The sequence below is a fragment of the Enoplosus armatus genome, chromosome 12 (genome assembly GCF_043641665.1).
Source record: "Enoplosus armatus isolate fEnoArm2 chromosome 12, fEnoArm2.hap1, whole genome shotgun sequence".
In the NCBI taxonomy this organism is placed as follows: domain Eukaryota; kingdom Metazoa; phylum Chordata; class Actinopteri; order Centrarchiformes; family Enoplosidae; genus Enoplosus; species Enoplosus armatus.
In genome coordinates this window covers 6,308,671-6,329,656 of record NC_092191.1, presented here as the reverse complement: position 1 = coordinate 6,329,656, position 20,986 = coordinate 6,308,671, and the positions used below count along the sequence as shown (strand labels likewise).

Here is a 20,986-nt window from a genome sequence, read left to right as displayed (position 1 = left end):
TAGCAGGAAAAGCACAGGTGTAACTAATATGGCACTGTTCCATTAAGTGAAAGCCATAACAGAAAGCCAGGACCATGGAACTGGGAAACTGAATGGGATGCAGCCTTTATTAATGTCATTGTTTGCAGCTGTGCTTTTCCTGCTACAACATGTCAAAATGTCTGATTGATATGAAGCCAAAATAGACCTTCACGGCAATCAAAAATGCTGATTTCTCCTTCGTCCAACCGTCCAAATACTTTGGCAAAGTGACTACGCAGCTGGTTGTTCCCTCAGATCAGTTTAACAGCATCTTACTCTTGCAAACATCCCCATGACTGTGTGGAAATACACACACACACACAATGAAAGAAAAAGCATCTTGTCAGACTGGTGGCATCAACAGACAACTGGGCCAGAGCCCACAGCACAAACTAGAACTACTTAGAACCATAAAAAAACACCACATAGTTTCAGTACTGGTTTTACAACGCGCCGTCATCATGGTGCAAAAAGTGTGTGTGTGGGGGAGGGGAGGGGGGGGCACACAGTTTTCATGTCAGATATGTCACGGCACTCGGAGAGAAGCACAGGCGGTTGACACAGTAGGGTGGGTCTCACGTATGATTCACAACATTTTCTTTTCTTTTTTTTTTTTTTTTTAGATCTGCTCAACTGTGTCTGGTACGTACGAAGACATGTGATGATTCTGAAGCATCGCCGTGGTTTCAGCTTTTAGGGCGACCACCAGCAACAGCCCAAGTCGAGCACGAGTTACTGCGGAGAAGCGTAGCACAGAGACGGGACAGACGGGGCAAAGCCTCCACCCTCCACTGGCACAAAGTCACACACTCACAAAGTTTCTACGACACAGTGAAGTTTAACCACTGACACAGAGATAAGTCTGTCTTCTTTAAAGGGAGATCTCATGTGCTTATATGTTGGGGTGACTTCCAATATAATTAGCCATATGAGTGTGTTAAGTGTATTAAGATTTCAACATTTGGTGTGAGTGTATTTATCAGTGTGTGAGGGGACAACAGTAAAAAAGGGCTGTGGCAGTCTGAGCGTCCACTCGCTTCAACCCCTAATTTCTTTTTTTTATAGCTCTGGCGAAAACAACTGATAAAAATATCAACATCAAAACACTAACAACTACTACGTTTACAACAGAAACTGTGACAAAAGTGACGAAATCTATTGATTGCCATCAGCAAAGGTCCCAGCGCAGCCCTCTTCCCATCATGCCTTTTGTTTTGTCCGACCCCTCGGCTGAATCCCCTTTTCAAACATGCTTTTTACAGTGCCGGGACTTCACACAGAAGTACAGCAAGCCAAGACGGACGACATACACATTGTTAAGAACACAATCAGAACAACAGACAGGCATAAGGGTGACATCATCATCGTCATCATCATCACGCGGCGTGGTGCTACTAAGACAGTAATGGGGGCTGGTTAGCGAAGGTCACAAGAGGAACAGATGTGGAGAGTATAAGAGGCAGGAATGATGGAAGTAGAGGGGCAGAGGTAGGGCGGAAGGGAAGGATTTTGGCGAGCGTAACCTGAAGTTGCAGAAAGGTTCACTCCCTCAGAAGAGAGAACACAACAGCATCGAGTCTTAAGTGTCTGTGCAAAAACAGTACAGGCCATTAGATAGTTCAAATAATTCATGCTTCACGTCAAAAATACTAAAAAAAAAACAGATAAAACTGAAGAAGTTGGCGTGAGAGTGCGTCCGTGCTTTCAGATTAGGTAGTTCAAGAGATGTGAGGAGCTTTAGACTTTGACCGATGGCGTCTCTTAGTGGTCGACTCCAAACACTGCAGGGCAGGCAGATGGAGGCCTTCTGCAACTTCAGGATGAGCTGGCCTGGATGTGGAGTCTAAAGCTCGAGAGAGAGAAAAGAGGCTCAACCCTAAAGGCTGGAGCACAGGGACCTTAAGTGTGTGTGTGTGTGTATTTGTGTGTGTCTCTTTGTATTTACACCTCGGGACCTCCAAAGCTGGAAAAAATAACCCCACCCGTTCTAATGCGTAACTCCCCTCCTTACACCCTGAAATCTAAATCATGTTTCCCCTTTTCTCCTATATAAATATCTATTTATACACACTTCTATTAAATAAAATCCCCCTTTTGATTAAAAATTATCCTTTTTCAAACAAAATACTTTAAAATGCATCATTCAGGAGATAAAAACAAACAGTTTAATAACACATAATACAAAAAGACAAAATAAAAATAAAGGTCCCTTCAATATCACGACGCCTAAACCCTTTTAGAACATTGTGTACAAATGCTCAAACCTGACACATAAAACGGGTGTTAAATGCTGATATTAAGTAGATATTAGTTGCTCCAGTCCCCATAAGCCCCACCCACATCTACCTGTTAACTGTAAAACAAACAAAACTTCTATTAAAGTAGACGTTCTGCTGCTCTCTCAAGACAAAACAAAGAAGAAATCACATTTTTCCACATGCCGCCCCAGTCCTATTCACTGTGTGTGTGAACTTGTTTTTCTGTTATGTATATATATTTATTTTTTTAACATGTTAATACTTTTCCAGACAGCAGACAAAACAAAGACGGGGAAATAAAGGCCATGGGAGAAAAGGACCAGGACAGCATCACCCCTGTGTCGCCACCAGAAGCATGCACCATCTGCAAGAAGGGGCTGACGTCAGCCGGGCCCCGACCTCATCTAGCTAGAGTTGGACTGGATTGGTGTTGGTCGGTGTGGTCGATCATTCAGTCAAGCTTTTTGTAATATGTTTTTGTTTTGTTTTTTTGCTTGTTTGTTTTTTCTTTTTTTTTAATTTATAATGTATTTTCCCCCACGTTTGTGTTTTTACAACTTTCCAAGCAGACTCTTCCCGGGATCCAGGATCCAGGATCCAGGCACCAATCCAACCACGGAGATTAAATGCTCCAAACAGCTTTAGAGTTCAGGCAAAGCTGGAGAAGGAAGAATGAGACGGTTAGTGTACAAACTGTTCACCTAAATTACAAAAAAGGGGGGGAAAAGCTCACTCAGCCCTAGTGGTTTCTAGCCAAGATAGTTTAGGTTTTATATGTTGACATTTTGATAATTTTGTCACTCCAATTCAATGGAGGTCAATGTATTTGTTTGTGTTATTCAAAGCTTAAAAAATGACAATTAAAATATTCAACAGCGATGTATTTTTCTTTCAGACAATGTGCCTGTTAAGCTGCCAGTATGCTTCATAGGAAGTGCCCATATTTTTATCCTCACATCGCGCCATTAGCATAATAAACGCTTCTAAACCGCCATATCAGGCTGTTCTGCTCTGTTTTTGTATCATTCACTAAAATGTGATTATATACACTTTTTTTTTACACTTTTAAAGCTGCATTATTCGACCTTAATTAGATGAGAAGATCAACATCACTCTCAAGTCTATGTGTTGTGGATGAACCTGAAGCCAGGATGTGGTTAGCTTAGCATAAATGGCTCAGTCTTAAATTAAAAAAACACACCTACCAGCACCTCTAAAGCTCACTACTTAACACAATGTATCTTGTTTGTTTGATCTGTACATAAACAACATAAACAATTTGTGATTTTAGGGGGAGTTACGTGCTTTTTTTTTTTTTTACCCTCACCTCCAGTCTTTATGCTAAGCTAGGCTAATCACGTCCTGACTCAAGCTCCATATTTAACGCACAGACATGAGAACGATAGAGTTTCTCATCTAACTCTCGGAAAGAAAGCAAATAAACATGTTGAACTATTCCTTTAAAATAACAGTAATTGGAAACAGTACACAACCATCAGCATGTGTTTGTCTTTAACAAACCTAAATCCTTCAATTTCAGAAAATGAAGCTGATGTGACGCTAATAAAATCATGATCCATCATGTCCGTGAGAAATGTGTGTATTCATTAGAGACTGCCAACAGTCACCGTTTACTTAGGAATCTCTCAAGTTTACTGGACTCGCTGACAGTTGCTTCAGTTTTAAAGGTGGACACAGATGAGTTCTGGGGCAGGGACTCGCCCACCTAAGAGGGAGGAGGGGGAAACTAACGAAGCTTTGCTGCCTCAAGGCTACAAGCTGCATATTGTAGCTTTAAAAGAAAATGTTGAACCTTAAAAACCATCAGAAGATCTAAATAACTGGTGCAAAAAGCTCAGAAAGCTGCTGTTGTACCCTCGGACTGCCCTAATAGTGAGGTGTTATCACCTTACCTGGGCCTGGGGTGTCAGTTCACTGCAGGGGTGCAGCCGGTGCTCCTGAGCAGTGGAAGTGCACATTGAGCCACTTGGCGTCGCGGCGATGCCACACACGCGTCTCCTCCGACTGGCAGGAGCGCGGCCGGCCCTGGCTGTCCATGTACTGCGTCAGGCGGATGTAGGCGATGCAGGCGGCCTCCTCGCCGATCAGATGGACGTGGGGGTTGAGGATGGTGGTGTGCACTGGCTTGCTGTTTTTACTCAGCACTGTGGGGATGGAAATGTAAACTTCAGCTGTTTGTAAATGGACTTGTCAGGTGTCGATGAGTAGCTAAATCAAACAATTTGAGAGCATTTAGCATGTTTACAGCTGCCACAGGCAACACTTGTTGGCTGCTTCAAACGTCAGAGGAGCTAACTGTTAGATACCTAAGGGGTGAATTTACAAACTGATCACATTGACATTTAATGCATTTGATAGTTCATTATGTCTCGCTTATCATTTTACACATATTTCCCCCAAAGTTTAGCATGACAATAGGTGTTTGGAGACTATCTGAACCTTTTAAAGTTCTGTTTGTAGCTACAGTACACGTTTGAAAAGGTGGACACACTGTAGAGTTTAAGGGGTTAATATCCCTGCCACTGTGCTACATCTATACCAAAGATTTCTGAAGGGATGAAAGGACAGCTGCAATGATTCGTCGATTGATCTGCAAAAGTTTTGATAGTCGATTCAGTCATTTTTTAAGCAAAAATGCCTCAAAGTCACTGAGTCCAGCTTCTCAAATGTGAATATTTGCTGTTTTTCTTAGTCTAAACAAGCAGTTTGAAGAAGTCAACTTAGGCTTCAGGAAATTGTGATTAACTGATTAAATAATTGCCAGACTCATCAATAATAAAAATATCTGTTGCATCATCAGACAAAAGGGTAAAAAGATCCATATCTGGATGAATTGCTTGGTCATTTCTGATAGGAGATTGAACTTCAAGTTTCATATTGTTAATTCTTGTAGGCAGAGAAATCTACAAAAAAATGATTTAAAGTTGCCGTGTGGAGTTTTTGACCACGGAGCAGTTTTAACAGTGGGTCCCTGTTTTTTTTTTATTATACATGTGCAGATTTGTCATTCATCTATATTTTCCCCCAATAATTTGTCTTAATGCAGATTTTAGAATATACATTTCTTTTACTCTAATAAATAATTACACAACACTAATTGTAGACTGAACTCTTGTTAACAAAAGGCCAACTACAGTGTGCCTGTAGATCCACAGAGAACAATCAGGCACTACTGTAAACAGATGAAGACTGTGTGATGAATATATACAACACTGGGCAACTTACAGTTCTCAAAGTAGAACTTGTGGAAGTCCATGCCCTCCACCAGGTTTCCAAGAGCCTCCGGCTCAAAAGAAGTCAGTCCAGCGTCACAGATTCTCCTGTCAGAGGAAAACACAACCATAAATAAACTTTAGCTTAAGAATTTATCCTGCAGGGAAGAATGAGGAGAAAGCTTTGGTGACATCAAGCTGTGCAGGAAAATCAATTAAGACTTTCTGTTATAAGTGACAGGCAGAAAACGGAGCCTCAAACAAGGCACTTAAAAGATTACTTTTACAAAGTGAGTATCGTTAAAGCTTATGCAAACTTACGTGTAAGCCTCGAAATCCCCGTTGTTGATGGCTTCAATCAACTGCTCTGTCATCTTTATTATCTCCTGTTTACGAGCTGAAAACAGAGAGATGGAAGGGAAGAGAGGGAAGGAGGGGGAAGACGACCAGAAGAGGTTAAAGACGTCATTGGGAGGTTGAACAAACACGTACAGCTCCTCGTGCTCTCCCTGGACTTACTGGAAACCTGTGACATTTGAATTAAGTTCATGACATGGGCGCCGCCTCTGGTAGTAATGACAGTGACATTTGAAGTCACCCAGTAGAAACAAAAACACACCACACTCTCCATGTTAAACACAGCATCAAGAGTATTTGATGCTGCGCTGCTTAACAAAGAACTTAAACCTTTAAAAGGTCTCACCCAGAAACAAACAATGGAAATAGTTTTTTCACATTTGTTGGTTGCTTTGGGCATTAACTAACAGTTAACTAACACTTTGTATTCCATAGCAATATTCAGTTTTGTAAACCCTCTAAAACTAAACTAGTTACTAATGAAAACTACCCCACAAACTAGAAGGAAGCAGCAACCTGTAACGTCTGGTGAGAAACAAATGGTTGAGTCAAGTGCAACAAGATGTCACAGCTCAAAACATGCCCAAACAAACGGTTGAGAAGACAAACTTCAACTGAGACAACCTGACAGCTCCAAAAATCTTTCAATGTGCACACACAAACCCACACCAATAAAATCCAAATCATTCCTCAACTACAGGAGAAAATCAGAGAATGAGGCATAAAAGCCGAGAAATGTTCAAACCAGAAAAGCACAAACTGCATGCAAACAGTTGAACTAAGAGAATAAACCAGCAGAGATGAACGCACTTTGAAAGACTTTTGTTCACTTTTTAACGAACATGCAGCTGCTGAGCCAGAAAAGCCAGCTAGCAAATCCACCACACCTGCATGTAACTCTGTGTTCATAGAGTCAGTTTAAGTCCTCAAACCTTCTGCCATCAAGTGGTACAGAAAGTTAGAACAGACTGTACGAACACTCACTGCTTCAGGAGCCTTGGCACAAACACTGCACAGCCTGCCTGGCACTTACTCTGCTGCAGGTTGCTGCTGCTGCCTGCGGGGGGCGACAGAGTGGGCTCTGGTTCAGGACAGGAGCTCTGAGCTGGACTGGTCTGAGGGGCACTGGGGCTGCTAGCAGCCTCCTGCAGGGGACGAGCTGCAGGCAGGTACAGTCATCCCAGTAAAATGAAGTTATATTTAGCAAAGCTGAGAAGCCATATAACCATTTACATTTAACATGCGTTTATTCTGCACAAATCAAGCAGTGATTACAGGAAATTAGACTCCAGACAAACATCCGAAACAGTAGCTTGCAGTCAGGCCTGGGTGCCAGTAGATGGCAGCACAGGAGGGCAGAGGAGTTGGTGGAAGAGTGCAAGAGAAGAGGTCATGTAGTCTTATTTATGTGGAGCCAAAATGTCTTGTTTTTCTTGAGGGGTAGATTTGTTGCTGAAGCGTAAGAGGAAAGGTCAGGACACAAAGGTCAGAGCTGAGAGCCGAATCAGGTGAGCTGCTGCCGACTTACAGGTGGGTGGTGGGCAGTGAGGAGACAGGGTCTGGGTCTGTTCCTCAGTAGCGCTGCACTGGCTTAACACTGCACTGTCTGTACTAGTGGACTCACAGGCAGCCACTGCCCCCATCGAGACAAACACACAAACAGAAGCACAGAGACTGAGTTGAACCATCAATAAATGTTCAATAAATTGATTGTTTGGACTGAAAAAAATAGTACAAAATATTAGAGCTGCAACAATTACACCATGAATGGATAAATCCATTGGCAGACAATTAATCTGCAATTATTTTGATCATAGATTAAGTGTCATTAAGTCATTTACAAGCAAAAATGCAAAATAATTGATAGAACCAGCTTTTTCGATTGTGAGGATTTGCTGCTTTTCTTTGTCATTTCTGAACTGAAATATCTTTAAGTCTTGGACTGTTGGTCAAATACAACAAGACATGTAAATACATATCCATTTCTGACATTTTAAAGACAAAATTGATAACTGAGAAACTAATCATTAGTTGCAGCCATAAAACAAATGCTGACCTCGAGACTTCACTCTGATTTTGTACACGGAGGAGTTGATGCTTCCTAACAGTGTTTGAGTTTGTATTTCAGAGAAACTACATTGCATTCATTTCAAAATAAAGTTCATTCAACCTCAGAGAGAGAGAGAACAGGAACAACAGCGTCTCGATTGCATGTCAGTGATGATCTACTCCATAAGATCGAGTGCCTGTAAACCACAGAAAGCTGCCTTAAGTAACAGGATTAACTCTGCTCTGGAAAGCTGCAAGTAGCTCTGTCCTACTTCATTAACGTGAACACATTAAAGGGTCATCACCGAGCTAAAGGCGACTGATGCTGGCACGCACACACTCACGGACACCAACAGTCAAAGTGAGGCGCAGGTACCCACATATGGTAGACGATGATGAATACAGGGGTCCTGTATTTGAGCCTTTGCCGATCTGGAGGTAAATACAGTGAGAGCAGCGTGCCCTTGTTCTGCACAAAGCTGTGTATACTATCAATCAAACTCCTCGAGGTACTCGACATTCAAGCTTCCACTTTCTGACTAAAAGCCACAATGTGTAGAGCTTTTATGCGATTACAGCATTTTATAATTACTATAATTAAAGTTTTAGTTAGTAGAAAAATGAGACAATGGTTGTTTTCAACTCATTCATCTTAGTGTCCTCTGGTCGGATCCGTGGAGGACACCAAGGACACCCCTTCCCCGAGGGAGGGGGTCACAGCAGCTTGCTGTCTGTCACAGACGTTTTTTTTTTTCTAATACCCGCCTCGAGGGGAAAGTCAGAAATGTTCTACACATAGTGGCTTTGCATAAAAACACCTTTATCATCGGACAGTTTGATTGAAGATTATTCAAAGCACAACAAAGCCTCTTCATGTTGCATTATTCCATTTTCTTCTGCCACTTGGGGGGAGACAGGCCCTGTTCAGACCTGGTATTAACATCCCTCCTGGGTGATCCAATCACAAGTGGACAGCTCTAATACCAGGTGTTAAACTCCAGAAGGAGCTGAGGAAGGCATACCTCTGATATCTTTTCACTATATTACATTTCTATTAATCGGCTGATTATTTTCTTGATCAATCAATTCATTGTTTTGTCTAGAAAATGTCAGAAAAGAGTAAAACATTCCCATAACATTTTCCCGGAGCCTAAGGTGACGTCTTCACATGTCTTGTTTTGTCCGACCAAAATTTAATTATTTGGCATTTTGCTTAAAACTGACAAACGAATAATCGATTATCAAAATTGTAGCGGCGCAACTTTCTGTCAACCGACTAATTGATTAACCAAATCACAATTTCAGCTCTACTTTTCAACCTATAGAATAACGAAAATAATAATAATGAACACATTTAAAACAATGCTTGTTGTACGATTTGTGGAATCATCAACTTGGACGACTGAATTTCAATTTCTCTGAAAACCGATGAAGGATGATACTGAATTATCACCCAGCTCCACCAAACAGAACCACACATTTTCGAGAGCAACTTATAATGTATGAGTAGAGCTGCTGTGACCTGCTGTTTGGTTACAAGGCTCTCTCGATGACCACTACACCACCATGTTGTCACTTTGTACAGGAGACGATAGCAGCACTGGTATGTGCACAGCGTTTATATCCAGTATAATAGTTCACGTCACATTTGTCTTTCCTGTGATGCTCAAAGGCATCTGTCATTTTTCAACCACTAAACTTTCTGGATCTCCAGGCCCCCATTACTCTGACTGAAGCTCTTTGTTGTGGAACAACAGAGGTGACAGTTGCCTGAAACCTCTACCCAGCAGACATTACCTCAAATATAAAGTGAGGAAAATACAGTGTGAGATCTATTGTAATACTTCCCTATCTGATAAACCTGGACACGGCATAGAGTGAACAAAAACAGGCATGCAGAGTAGGTGAAAGTTGGACAAGTACCTTTCCTACCTTTCATCTCCTCCTCTTCTGTGTTATTACAGCTCTCTGTGGAGCCCTGACGGACAGAAAGGAGACAAAGGAGAGACACAAAAAAAAAGAAAAAGAGATGGAAAGAAGGATAAAGAGAGAGTAGAAATAGCAAGAATAACAATTCTTTAATGTGTAAGTGAGACGGGGTTGGGAAGCTGTGGACACACAGACAACCTGACAGACAGATAGACGGATGGACGGATGGACGACTCCCTCCCAGGAGCACAAACCAGCCAGGACAGCAGCGAGGAGAAGCGCAGAGAGCCACACAAACCAGAGCAACAAAGTGTGTGAGCTATTTTAAATCCTGTAGCTAATTTTAACAGGAAGTGCATGTTAGTGTGTAACTGCTCCTCCAGAGGAAGCATGCCAGCGCGGCAAAGTCTACGTGAGGAGAAGAAGAAGTGTCAATGTAAAGAAATGTTGGCGTTTGATTATCTAGTGATATTAGTATTTTGCAAGCTTGTACACCGACATAACAGCGCAAGCAACACAGCAGTTGGTTCCTATCTTACTAAAAAGTCTGTGTGTCTGTGCGGCTGTTAAAGACGGTACGTGCAGGATTTTCTCTTTCATATAAGTTTGACCAGAATAGTTATGTACTTTTACAGTGTTTAAATCATAATCAATTCATTTTCCTGTCACGTTTTATAGTTTTTATAGTTTTAACGAGCACCTCTGCTAACAGAAATTATTACATTTTTATGAAATATATATATTTATTTGGCCTTTTAAGGGAAAACAAGCAGTGGTGCTTAAATCATACTGCAGACATGTTAGTAAATTAGTTCAAAGTCAAGTTGGACTTTAACTTGAAAACTGGAACTTAAAAATGTATTTCTAATTAAATTTATTATTTAATATATTATTTAAAAACTGAACCTCAAAATTCTTTTTTCCCTTTTTGTTATCCCAAATCATTTGTACACCACCTAAAATTTCGATCAGGTCCAACACACAGTGCAGCAGCAAGAGCTCTGATTGGCCAGCTGTTACGTGCTGGCTAGTTAGAGCTCCTGTATAATTCAAGCATTCATTCATCATTTAAAGACAGAATGAGGAAATACAATTTTCACTTGGCAAATTTAATAAACGTCTTATTATATCTTTTTTTTTACTTTGAGTTTATTCATGCATCATTTACAAAGCTAAAAGTATTTTTTTATTTATTACTTGCTTATAATAAAACACTGAACACTTTATTCCAGCGGCTCCATAATGGTGCACCTTCACTACAAGCAGGATCTGTACTAATCTGCAGATATGGGGAGTTCACAGGTTCACAGGATCCCTTCTGGTACTCAATGAAACATGCTGACAGAAGCCAGCTCGCATTAATTGCACAATAACGTGTAGAGAGTTGTTTTAGTGGTTTGCGACGTATGTGGAGTATATTTAGAGAAAATCCTCCACGAGTTACCTGCGAGTGTTAGTAGTGGCTGGTGGCTAGTGGTGGGAGAAGGAGGGGCTTACCTTGGTGCCGTCAGCTGGGTTGTGTACAACAGTGGTCTGGGCTTCCTGGAGGGAGGTAGGAGACACTTTACCATGCAGGGAGGGGTTGGGTGTGGGGGCACCAGGGAAGATGCCAGGGAATACCAACATATTCCATGACAACAAACATACAAAACACACGCATGTGCGCACACCAAAAACAAAAGCACAGAGGTTGTGGAGCATTTATGGCGATCAAACAGATGACTGTCTGCTCCCCATTCACCAGCATTGTGGCCCACTCATTTCAGAGTCTCCAAAATGCATGAAAACAGCCATGGACACATATTCAGGGCCGTGAGTGAGGAGGAGGAGGAGGAGGAGGGTTCTGTGAGTGACTGCATGTGCATGTAAGTGTGAGGGCAGATGTTGTGGCACGTTCACGTCACCTGGAAGTTATCGAACGTAACAGTTTCGTTACTATATGGACTCAGTTTACCATTTTCTTACTTTTATGTTTTGAGTTTTTGGAGTGCAGTTTTCACTTAGCAGATGCACACTAGCTTTTACCCCTACATGCCAAATGGTACTGGCTCACAGCTCAAAGCTACATTACTTTATTCAGTGCGTAAATTACACTCGTTATCAGGAACATTTCAGAGTAAAGGATGTGAATCTGCATGGTGACTGTGTGTTTGTGTAATCACTCCTCATCCTCAACCTTGACTCTGCCACAGAAACGTTCAGCACAAAGCAATTCAAGAGCTCCAAGTACTGCATTGTTTGGAAAACAAACCCACAGTTTACTGGTTTAGTCAGTCAGTCATGTCACACACTCCTGATCCCAATCAACCCTGGACCCAACATCCAGGAACTAGAGCCTTAGAACATGCAGCCCCTTCGATGACATCTGGGATTAAGGGGAATTTTTTAAGTATTTTTTGAGGCATTTAAAGCCTTCAGTACAGACAGTGGAGAGAGGACAGGATGTTGTGGTCCATCGTCTTAACCTCTAAGGGTTGGTGCACTCAGAGGTGCTGGTAGGTGGATTTTGTTGCCTTTGGAGAGTTAAATGAAAGATTAAGCCAATTAAGCCAGGCGAGCTGTTTCCCTCTGCTTCCAGTCTTAGTGCTAAGCTAAGCTAATCGCCTCCCGGCTATAGCTCTTAACTTAATGTTAGACAATCAAGTCTTGAAGGTCTTGATCTTCTCATCTTTGGCTTTTGCAGGTTTGGCTTTCATTAAGTTGAGATTTTCTTGACATCTTTCCTGCCATATTTCCGGCTCTATTGTATGTTGTACATTTGTCTCAATCCCATGCCATATATGAACACAGGGGCTGCATCCTCATAGTATGATAGTATGATCTCTCATACCCATTACCCATCTACTCTGGTTTCTGTTTTACCCAGAAGTCCTCATCATTTACAATTCACAAACCAAAGAGAAATTTGTACAATGCCGTCTTGTGACGTAGTAGAGGTCGAACCTTTTGCCAAAACCCTGTTCTTCTTCAAAGACCATCAACAAAGCTCAGGTGACACAGTTGAACAGACAAAGGAGTCACCAGGTTGTGGCTGAGCAGAAGTTGATTTAAGTGTCGGCTGTCTGGGAGGTCTGGGTAAAACACAAGCCAGGAGAGACACCCAAAGGCACGAACCAGTCATCAAATCCACTGATAACATCACAATTTGTGATCAAAACAGAAGCAGAGAGGCAGAGGATGAAGGACGAGAGAGAGAGAGGACGAAGTACAGAGAAGATTTCACTTAACATGGGGTGTGACGAAAAGATGAGGAGGAGACAGAACTAAACATTAAAAAGATGGAAACAATGAAATGATGCTGTAAAAAGCAATGTGAGAGAAACCAAATAGAGATGAGGTACCATTGGTGCTGAAGATGACATGCTGCTGTCTTTGGTGCTGCTGCTGCTTACTACACTGTTTTTACTGTTGTTTCCCTGCGACTGGGGCAAAGAAACACAACACAGAATGACTCCAACTGGGTCTAAACCATAAACCACCCTATAGGAATCTCAGGTGGAGAACAGGAATCGAGGCATTACACGCCCAATATAAAATATTCCACATATTGTAAATGAGTAGGATTTAAAACTGCACAATCTGGGAGTCAGATGAAAGTGCAGGAGGTCAATGCTAAACAGATTTATTTGAATATCTGCATCAATAATCTGCAAATTGCTGCCTTGTGCATTTTAAAGGGCAGTTGTTGTTGTATTCTCTGTATGTCTGTTGTGCACGTAGCTTCAAAATTATCTTTTTAATCCATATCATAAGCCTTCTTTTGATCAGCAGGAACTTGCAGAAACAACTGTTCTGAATTCCTAACTTGTTTAACTGACAAGAGTCATTTTTATTTCTATTATAAAGCTGTGTATTGAGTGATTGAAAGGGTACTTTGAGTCTAGCGTCCTGGTGTATGCCTGCATTTAATGTCTACAACTTTTGCAGACATTGCACAACATTAAAAAAAAATACAGAACAGTTAGTCAGCAAATGCATTTTAAAACATTGAACATATTTTCAGAGTGGATTTTAAGTATTTTCCCAGCGTTTGTATCTAAAACAAGCACCAGCCAACTGGTCTGGTGGCCTCATTTCTGGCAGCAACACAGCCGAAGTATGTGTAACCGAGTCAGAAAATAAGTTTATAATAATGGTTACCAGTCCAGGTCTGTGCATGCAGTGAAAGGCCTTGATGACAGGTTTTTCAGTGTGTGTCTGCATCAACGTACGTACTGTATGTTGTTGTTTATAATACTGCCGTTGTAATACTAAAACCCATTTGACCCACAAAACTACTTTAGCATAACTGCAACTCCTTAGTTCACCCAATTGTCTTGAACAACCCTAAGTTGGCTCGCCCATAAAAAAAAGATCCATAAAAAGATTTGGAAAGAAATGGAAAACATGTGTTTCAATGGTCCCCTGCACAGTCTGTTATTATATAGTTTTACTGAATGAACATTTCTCTCTGCAAGTGCAGTGGTGCACCCTGCTGAGCCAGAGTATATACAGTATACGTTCTAATTAAACTAAAAAATGAGTTTACTGTCATGTTCATTGTCTGCGCTCTCAGGAAATCAACTGATATATAATGACAGCCATGAGACATTAAGCCATTTTAAGTATATTTGAAGGTATTAAGACGTTTTTTCAATGTCTTTAAGTAAATATAAACACATTGTTTCTAATTTTATTGCGAGGTTTCTTTCAGTTTTTTCTTCATTCGTATCGAGGGTCTACGGATAGAGGGTGTTGTTTGCTATACAGATTGAAAAGCCCCTTGAGGTAAACTGTGATTTGTGATATTGGGCTGTATAAATAAAATTAACTTGACTTGACTGTTGTGGTGATTTCTGTAATCCATGCCTCCAGCCTTACGCGCACCATAGTGGCAAGAAATGGTCTGTTATGTATTAAAGAGAAACTGACACATACGGGTCAGTTTACCACTCAGACTGTGAAAGCAGTTGTATTATGACTGTTGCTCTGGACTACACATTTTCCACAGAAAGTCTGCGTTACAAACTAGGGGTTTGAAAAACATGGTCACTTACCGGGCAGGGAGGGACTAACACAAAGATGGTGTTGGTTGCATTATGGGGAATGTAAGAGTGTGTTTTTGGAGCTTGACCCATACTAGGAACTAAAAGTCAGGATATTTCAGCCTCTGCTGCTTGAATTTTGATCATTCTTTTTCTTTTATTTCTCTTGAGTCTCCCAACTTTATGGCTGTGTAATACTAATACTATACTAATACTAATACTAATACTTGTGGAGTACCCCTGTAATTCTTTATTACTTGCTCACTCACACGTTTACTTTGGTCCCATTTTGTTAGAACCTGCAAGCCAGAATAGAGGTTCAGCTACATAACAGAGGTGCGGATTAAAGCTTTAGATTATAGATGGAATGTGTGATGTGAACAGGAAAGCACAGTTTGAGCTGGACTCTCCCTTCAGCCTCGGGTTAACTGGAGGGGAAGGAGAAAGAGAAGCTTCTTGAACGCAAATCAGTATTCCCACAAGGAAGTTAAGAGGTGTGGACGAACAGATTATGTCAATAAAAAGGTTAACAGGAAAGTATTGGGAGGTTTTTCAGCTGTTTTTCTACAACTCTGAGATGAGCGAATACCCCAGTGTGACTTTAAAGGGTATTTTGGCAGCCTCTGTGGCCTATTAGGAACATCTTCTGACAGAAAAACTAATGTGCAACACTGAGACCAACAAGGCAAGCTACAGTCCCTTCTAAAAGCGCAAATATGCAGGCTGAGTTTCACAAACATTATCCACCGTTTCAGGAAGTTGAGATTCAATCTTGTTCGCCTCTTTCATAATATTTATTGACTCAGGAAAGGTCACCTGAGGACACCTGAGGACACCTGAGGCAAGTATTCAGTACAATTTCAGTGCTGTTGAAACAAAAAGGGTGTTTACCAGAAATTAAATGTTCAGTGCAACGTGTTATTTATAACTGAAACGTTTTATTAGGGCTGGGTATCAGACCTCAATACTCTCTTAATACCAGCTGAAATGTGTCCATCGCACATTGATTTCTGATTTAAATCATGTACGGCTGCTTGTGTTTAGACAACACTTAACATTTGGCTTCTTTTGTTAAATAAAAAAGTTGTTATCAGTACTGAAACGCATGTATCAGATATCCAACCCTACTGTTTAGTAAGAAGCAGTATAAGTTTTATTTTGAAGTGTAATTAATCAATAAAAAGATCTATAGACCAAATTTCTAAAGAAATACTAAAATTATCGGGGGAAAAAAACAATGTTTTGCCTGAACTATCTCTAGTTCAATGGTGGTGATTATCTGCAGGTGACCAAGACAGCGGTTTTATTTACAGGAGGGAGAAAACAACAGAAGAAAGAGTTCACTCAAATGAAAAATAATGAGGGTACAATAAATGTGCAATAATTGAAAAGGGGAAAATGATGGTCGTTGATGTTTACAGGGATTTAAATGTCCCTCACTACTGTGATGGTAAGGGATGTTGGTAAGTAAGCCAAAGTGCCTGATCTTATCCATGTGCAGACGGACAACTCGATGGTGAGTGTGTGTGTATGTGTGTATGTGTGTGTGTGTGTGTGTGTGTGTGTGTGTGTGTGTCGTTTGTCAGAAGCTGAAATGGTTTTGGTGGCGCTTATGGCAGAAGGGGATGCAGGGATGTTGGATGGAGTTGGGAAATCCAACAGCAAATCGGACAAGACAAAAACTGTCATAGACGACGCCTCAAGCATCTCTGCCCAAAAGAAAAACAAACAAATGAAACAGAGAGGAGGGAGGGGAGGACCGGGGGGGGGGGGGGGAGACTCGGAAAGACGAAGAGAGACAAAGAATGAAAAATGAACGAAAACGACAGAGCCGATCTCACCATCAAACAAACACTCGAGCTGGACTTCCTTTTCTGACAGACAGCAATGGAAAGGAGGAGGAAAAAATAAGGGGTCATCGGGAAACAAGGAACTAATCAAAAACAGTAAAAAAGTGAAGTTGCCAGATTGATCCCAGAAAGAGAGAAAAACAAAAACAGCTGCACAAGCTTACACAGGAACAAAGATGAGACGAAGGGACACTAAAAAACAACCAGCTGCAAAAACAATACAGGGAGTTAATTTTTAAATGAGAACTGAAAGATTTAAATCTTTGGTTGTGCAGTTTATTTGTATAATGTTTTAGGGTTGTTGTTTTTTTGGGGGGGGGGGTTAGTTATTGTTCAAGTTACTGTATGTAATGGGAGTTTTATTTTGGCCCTTGTTGATCATGACGCTTCACTGCATGCATTGACGCTGACTGTCGATCAAAACAAAATGAGCACCAAGACATGATGGTAGCTTGAATCGCTGTGAATCAAAGAAAACAAACAGCATTTTAACAGCCTGTCGGTCTATTATTGTGTCCCTTACTTTCACTTTAAGCTCATATCTGTAATATCTCTGCCCCACCTTTAACTGCTAACTGATCAAGCGGCTACTTTAAATCTTTAAATCACATTTATTAGAGCTTCGACAAACAAAGGAGCAACAGAGCAGAAAGGTAATCCAACTTAAAGAACATACTGCTTTTCCATCTGCTTATAATATCAAAGATACATGTTAATAGAAAGTAGTTAGGGTGACAGACAGAAGAGGAGACAACAGAAGATAGGAAGAGTAAGAAAGACAGAAACAGTAAAGTCTATGAAACCCTCCTGGGTCAGAGAGCTTACCTTCACGCCGTCAGACTTTTTGTTTAGTAAGGTTTTGCAAGCTGAAAGAAAGAGAAAAGATGGTGAGGACGCAGTCTAAGGAGTAATAATCCAACAAACAGAACAGCGGTCGAGATCACTCAGTCAGCAGGACAAACCAAAGTAAAGGGGGTCCGATAAAAGGTTCATCAGGCCTGGTGAAGTGTCACATTGAGCTCACATTCATATTTCTAAGAGTAGAACTGTTGTATGAGGGTGAGGAGGGAATCTCACCCAAAAGTACTTTTTTTTTGTCTGGGGGTAATCAAGATAAATCAAATGTTTAAACAGAAATTTGATATTGATGATACAGAAATAGCAAACTGAAAATGAAAAGTGAACTTGGAAAATTCTGGAATATTTTTATCATTTAAATTAAAATAGAGGCCTTTTCACCCTTTTTCATTATAATTTTTGTTTAAATATATACTTTCTGATTTTGTTATAGAGCCCAATAACTCCCCCAGCTCCCACAGTTTCCTTCCACAACATTGTTGATGTTTTTGTATGAAAGTCCGTTTCCGCCAAGAAAAGAAAAAAAAAGATGAAAACAGATTAATTCAAATTAGACATAAGATAAACATGATGAGTACTAAATCAAATGTTTTGTTACTTAGTTATGAAGTAAAAATACTAACTGAGCTAGTAGCTCAAAATGATGTATGTGATATAGGTCAAAATTTAATTAAAGAGTTAAAAATGTTAGCAAGTCAAAAGTCAAAATTCTGACTTACTAGCTAATAATTTTGATTTACCATGAGTAAATTTTTTTTCTCTTTTCGCGGCAAACATTTGCCTCCATAGCTTTGACACACAAATGTGAACTGATTTCAAAACATCAAAAATGAGAGGAGGGAACATTTTGGTATTTAGAGGCACAAATGCTTTCACTTTTAATTTTCATTTGATCAAATATCAAATTTCCCCTTCCATTTTCTTTCATTTATTAATCCATATTTATTCCTGGTTGTAGAATAACAAGAAAGTTAACCACTTTCTATCTAATCTAACGTTCTTTGAGGCTAAAATCATCCTCGATAACGTCAACATTTTTGGGAGCAGTTAAAACAACAAACACTCAAAGCAGATAAACCGAAAAGAAAGAATTCTGTTTTTTGCGTTAGTGCAAAATACTAACACAAATTTCAGCTCAGTGTCATAAAGTAGACAAAACAGTGAAGCAGTAATGAGTGATAAATCCTGGTTCAGTGTTTGATCTGTAGGCAATCCTCCTCCCCTCCTCCCTCCCGAAGGCCTCCAGCAAATATGAATGGATGAATTAATAAACTAATGAATGAATTGAATAAGTGAATAAGTAACTTTCTGAACCCTTGAGATGATTCTATCCAAAACAACCTGCAGGTCAAACACAACAAACTGTAATCTAACCAGTTCATGTGAAGAGAAACTTCCTGTTGGCCTACATTAATCATGAGCATGCATCTGGAAACCTGACCACACAGTTATAACCAGACTTACATAGAAATGACCCCACATTTAACAGGAAAACGAATAAAAATGTCCACATGCATGCACACATACACACACACACACACGCAAAAAAGATTAAAAATAAACACACACACTGTATAAACACTCATATTTGTGTTAATCATGTTCCAATGATCCTCCCTTACCTTCCATTTACAAAGTAGGAAGGAGGGCAATGAAGAAGGCAAGAAAACAGTAATGTATTTAATATCTGAACATCTGAACCGAAAACTGAAGATGACACCTCAGGTACAAACACCCGTTTTCACAGGAGGTGGTGGGTTCATGCGATGACGGTGGCTTATCAACATGTCTGGCATGCAGCATCCACTTCAAAGTCTGTGTCTTGTGCTGAGGAGTGCATTCCCAACAGTTATGAGACTGCGCAGAAACCTTTGAGTTCAGGACGTCAGCTCAAAATTCTTCACTTTTACACTCAGTGAAGAAACGTAACGACCGGAATCGAGCATGAAGAGCAATCCTTTATTAACAACTCATCAGCATCCACTTGCCGATCAAACCGTGATTCTTGAATGAGCGGCCTTTAAGCAAGCAGCTTGCCCTGTCATGTGACTGACGTTCACCCGTAAAGGGTTCAGTATGCTTCATACAAACTGGTCTGTACGACGCCATACAAGTGGAGATAATGAAGCAGAGGATAAACCTCTTCAAGGCAACTTTAAGTGTGCAACCTGTATAAACTGCCAATATACAAAAAGTATCTTAATCACCCTACCAATGGAAACACCATCAGCATTAAGAATTTCCTTACATGTTGTTTACCGTTTATTATGTATCACAATGCTGCCTCTCTTTTATTTCATCTTAGCTTTTACATTTTTAAGTCTCTTACAATTAATAAACTGTATATAGCCACACGTAAAGAGGCCCATTTTGGGTAAAGCCCTCCACTATATCAGGTTGGGTACCTGCTCATAGATGCACTTCTCCCGTATACATCTTTAGGCACGCCAGGCCTCTGTACCAGTTTAGAAATATGACTGGCCGTAAATCATATAACCAGACACCAAATCCATCTATGTGTTAATACCCCGTTGTCTGATATTGTTTGTGTATGTATATGATTGTCGGTCATTTATATATTTTTTCAACTTCAAAATGTTTTCTTCTTTTACTTGTCTTATTTAAATGTTCCCTTTAAAGTGCTGTATGATGATGACCCTGATGAAGGCCATAAGCCAAAACACATTGGTCTAATAATAAAGTTAATAAAGTGTTGTTGGAGTTTTGACTCCAAGTTTTGTCGGACGCAGCCCCCCTAACTTCAAAATGTCTGAGCGGAGGTGGTTTCAGACGCTGTTTGATCCTACGAACACTTTGTTTGAAGCATACTGACGCCTTTAGGCTTTTTGTGGTTTTGTCTGTTCACACAAAAACAACGGAGCAGGCGGGAGAGAGGAGACAAAGGAAAATAGATAACATAGGACACTGTGCATTCTGTTTATCCAGCTTCCCATGCAGGTTGGCATACTGTACTGTACTGTGCACTCATACACATGCTTGGCTGGCTGTTAATGCCAGAGCCATGCGGAGGGAAGGTTGCAGCGAGCACAGGCAGGCATCGACTGGGCATCAGCCGAGTACGGTGAATACAAATCAACTCAAAGTAGGCAAAACTCGGAGTGTCACGGAGGCTGAATGCTGGCGTGTCTATTTATATTTGTAATGTAAAAGGTTAAATGCTTATGCTGCAGAGGAAAAGATATGCAGCCTGCACTGGTTGTGTTAATGCAGAGATGTGTAAACAGAGCTTTGCTAGGTGGCAGCTGCGGTAGTTGGAAGGAGGTCAGAGGGTCATGCTGGGTGTCAGTTAAATGGCTGTTGTGCTCGACACAGGAAATTAAATAGCCAGTCCTGGAGAGGAGCTCTGTTCATTAGAGCACCAAAACACGCAGCAGCACTGAAAGGTC

The 20,986-nt window shown here is 40.7% G+C and overlaps 1 protein-coding gene across 9 annotated transcripts in view; it reads right to left on the bottom strand.

The window, feature by feature from the left end:
• Positions 1 to 2,862: 2,862 nt before the first annotated feature.
• The window catches only part of camk2g2 (calcium/calmodulin-dependent protein kinase (CaM kinase) II gamma 2), a 61,708-nt gene continuing 43,584 nt past the window's right edge, over positions 2,863 to 20,986 (bottom strand). For 2 of the 9 annotated variants that reach the window (XM_070915748.1, XM_070915749.1), the window contains 10 exons: positions 17,547 to 17,587; positions 13,189 to 13,269; positions 11,345 to 11,389; positions 9,851 to 9,896; positions 7,398 to 7,502; positions 6,903 to 7,028; positions 5,834 to 5,909; positions 5,526 to 5,620; positions 4,193 to 4,444; positions 2,863 to 2,937 (listed from right to left, as the gene is read on the bottom strand). In XM_070915748.1, the coding sequence (XP_070771849.1) occupies positions 4,212 to 4,444; positions 5,526 to 5,620; positions 5,834 to 5,909; positions 6,903 to 7,028; positions 7,398 to 7,502; positions 9,851 to 9,896; positions 11,345 to 11,389; positions 13,189 to 13,269; positions 17,547 to 17,587 (848 nt within the window). In that variant the 3' untranslated portion in view covers positions 2,863 to 2,937; positions 4,193 to 4,211. Of the gene's footprint in view, positions 2,938 to 4,192; positions 4,445 to 5,525; positions 5,621 to 5,833; positions 5,910 to 6,902; positions 7,029 to 7,397; positions 7,503 to 9,841; positions 9,897 to 11,344; positions 11,390 to 13,188; positions 13,270 to 17,546; positions 17,588 to 20,986 lie in introns of all 9 variants that reach the window. The other 7 variants (XM_070915751.1, XM_070915752.1, XM_070915753.1 and 4 more) reach the window with 4 other exon arrangements.